At 28.2% G+C, this 3,663-nt stretch overlaps 1 protein-coding gene across 1 annotated transcript in view; it reads left to right on the forward strand.

The window, feature by feature from the left end:
• Positions 1 to 3,663, forward strand: part of LOC108746614 (lipase 3-like) — a 10,721-nt gene that overhangs the window by 5,723 nt on the left and 1,335 nt on the right. Inside the window, exons 4-6 of the mRNA XM_018483492.1 lie at positions 2,613 to 2,859; positions 2,941 to 3,099; positions 3,429 to 3,513. Coding sequence (XP_018338994.1) covers positions 2,613 to 2,859; positions 2,941 to 3,099; positions 3,429 to 3,513 — 491 coding nt within the window. The remainder of the gene's footprint in view (positions 1 to 2,612; positions 2,860 to 2,940; positions 3,100 to 3,428; positions 3,514 to 3,663) is intronic.

Consider the following 3,663-nt stretch of genomic DNA (forward strand, 5'->3'; position numbering starts at 1 on the left):
TAACGAATGTTACTGTATGCATAAATATCCATATTATCCAACAAACACATCAAACAAGAAAAAATACGGTAAATGATGCACGCCGTAACGAGAAAAAAAAAGGTATATCTCACCTGTCAATTAATTCTAGGATAGCAAAGAAAAAAAGGACATTTACTGTTACATCCTTGAGGCGATTTTTGATTAAATCCATTAACGCTCCTCCCGTAATTTATCATAGTAATATTTTTTGACATTAACGTTAACGTTATGATATTACTAACGTAACAATCAAATTAAGATGAAATCTTGAGAGAGATAGAAAGATATATCTGTTATTTAGATCGTATCTATCTTGCAAACAGATTCGCGATATGAGAATGCCGTAAATTCGTATTGGTAGATTTGCATTGGCCACAAAGGATGGAAATAATTTGTTTGAAATGTAATAGAATCAACAATAGTCACGAATAAATTGTGATATCATTGAGAATATTAAAAGGCCACAGTAAGTTTCATTTATAAGAATGAGTCATCCGATAAAGTTATCTTAGATAGTTCTTTTGTAAGTTGTTCAAGACCAGATTAGATAAATATCGTAATCTTATCAAAAAGAACACGAAACAAAAGTCCGTAATTCCTGAACATAAATTGAAGCATAATCATGATTTTGACTCGCACAAAGATTTTAGACAGAGAAAAGAATTATAATAAACGACTCATTTTAGAATAAATTTTTATTAACAAACAAAAAAATGGATTAAATGTGCAGGAGGACACAGAATTTCTAGATCCATTATACCAAGATCTATTCAAAAAGACTTGACACTTCCATGTTTTACTTCTCTAATTTATTGTATAAAACACGTATATGTATTGTATTTATTTATTATCATATTATAGGGCATTCCATGCCATCCATTTTATTTCATGGATTTCGTTCATATTGCTTCAGCTTGAACAGTTTGATGAATAAAGACTCTATGCCGAATAATAGACTTGTAGGCTAACTAGTTGCCGAATTGTAGGGCAACTTTTGGGTTTTCTCATCGCAGCGCTCTTCGCTTATCGTTAGTGGGTATGAAAGGCAAGTTTGGAAATGAAATATTGACATTTTCTTATAGAAAACTGAACGCTCTTTTAAGTGAAAATACTCTTTTTTTTCAATTAGATTAGTTTTTGATGATTTCTATCTGTTTTTAAATTTTCAAAATGGCGGCGCGACTAAAAGGTCAGTCTCGATTTTCTTTTAATACAGCTCAAAATGTAGCCCCAGGTCTCTATTTTGTTACTCTAAAAGGATATAATGGGACATAATGGGATGCATTCATTTAGGAATAAAAGAAAATGAGTCAAGTATTTCTCTCCACCCACATATATATAAATAAATACATACATAAATATATATAAACATACATAAATATTCATAAACATACAGTAATTTTATATGAAATATGTCCATATATGTTCATACATCCTTCTTTCTTTTGTAAAATTACTTTTTAGTATAATAGAGAAATAATAGTAATGTGAAAACATTAAAAATAATTATAAGGATAATTTTTACATTATTTATTTTAGACAAAAATAAGTTCGGAAAAGTGTAAAAAAATTATTCATACACAATTATACATAATTTTATACATAATTATACATAAGTATTTTTTTTACATTTATTCAAATTTGATTTTTTAACGAATAATGTAAAAATTATCCCTTTATTTTTTATCTTTTCACATTACTATTGTTATTTCTATTAAACTAAAAAGTAATTTTAAAAAAGAAAGAGGGATGTGTATAAATATATATGGACATATTTCATATATGATTACATGTGTTTATAAATATTTATGTATGTTTATACATATATATACGTATTAATGTATGAAAAATTTTTTAACGGAATATTTTTACAGATGCAATAAAAATTATGATAAAATACACAATATCTCTTTTTATCGGTCAAGTCACTAACAATGTCACGCGATATTTAGTATTACTTTTGTGGGTTTGATACTTATTGAATATTTATTGGCCAAATATATCATACATTTGCAGTCTTTTTACAATATTTGTTAGACTGCAACAATATGCATATATTACACGTAGAATTTTAAATGAGAATTTTTATTTAAATATCTTCAGAATGATAATTAATAGCTAAAATATAGAAATTCAGATGAACCATTTTTTTCAGCTCATTTCCTTATCAAAAGTAGACGTTCAGTTTAAATCAATAGCAACAATTAAATGACGATTAAGCGACGCAAAAACAAATTTATATCTTAAATCTAAATGCGTTTTAACATCACCCTTATATTTTGAGAATTAACAGTGACAGGGGTGCATCAAACTTAAAATCTGACCGTAGCGTCTTAAAATAGATTTTAAGCTTTAATGAAAAAAAAAATTTATTTTATCCTACGATAATTTTTTGCAAAGTTATCGTTTAAAATTGGCTATTTTTGCCCACAATTTTTCTATACCATAATTTTTTTGAACAGTATATATAACTTTAATTTTTTTCCCATATCTCTATTTGTTTATCTAATATAAAATGAAGTTATATACATCCCAGACCGAGAATTGATAAATAATTCATAAAAATTATAAAAATCGTACCTTTCTTATAGCTGGCATGAGATTGGCGTATATGATCTTCCAGCCATGATAGATTATATCGTGAAGACCACTGGTCGCGAGAAAATGTTTTATCTAGGGCATAGCCAGGGTACCACTGCTTTCTTCGTCATGTCGACGGAACTGCCAGAGTATCAGCACAAAATCCAGGCGATGTTCGCGTTGGCACCAGTCGCTTATTGCAGCAGATTAAGAAATCCCATTTTTCAATTTCTGGCAAGGTTCTCCAATTCATTAGACGTATGCAATTTTAAATTCGATAATAAAATAATTAATTTTTTACCTTTTTCTTTTTTTAATGAAGTAAACGTCTCGTTGCAGGGACTGTTAAAATTAATCGGTATATACGAATTCGCGCCTACCGACGAAATGATAAAGCAGTTCCAGAAAATGGTATGCGCGGAAGACGCTATTACGCAACCCTTGTGCGCTAATTTGCTCTTCTTAATCGCCGGATTCGACAAAGATCAGCTTAATACTGTACGACACTACCATTAAAATACCTAATAATTATTTTGTAAAATTTAAAATAAGAATAATTATCACATAGTAAACTCATTTGTTACAACCCACATATAGCACAGACTTTGCAAGATGGCTGCAAAATTTCTACAATATTGCTGCGACTTTTGTACAACTTTGTACTGTAGGGGAACACTCTATTATTAGTGTTATTAAATAACGATAATTTGTTTCAGAATTAATCACGAATTTTACAATCATATAATTTATTTGAATTATATATAATAATGTCAGTTCATTATTAATTCGATTGTTTGTTTATACTTAATGCTGCTGTCATTTTGTAGACTCTTCTACCATTAATCATAGAACATGTTCCGGCTGGCGCAGCCACGAAACAAATAATGCATTATTTACAGCTTATTAAAAGTGGTGAGCATCTATTTCACTATAATACCTTGTATTATACTTGTATAAAGATATATAGTGAAATATACATCGTACTTACATTCCATTATACTTCATAAATATTTCTTTAAATTTTATAAAATTATATATATATATATATATATATATATATAT

Source organism: Trachymyrmex septentrionalis, unplaced genomic scaffold (assembly GCF_001594115.1).
Source record: "Trachymyrmex septentrionalis isolate Tsep2-gDNA-1 unplaced genomic scaffold, Tsep1.0 scaffold182, whole genome shotgun sequence".
NCBI lineage: Eukaryota > Metazoa > Arthropoda > Insecta > Hymenoptera > Formicidae > Trachymyrmex > Trachymyrmex septentrionalis.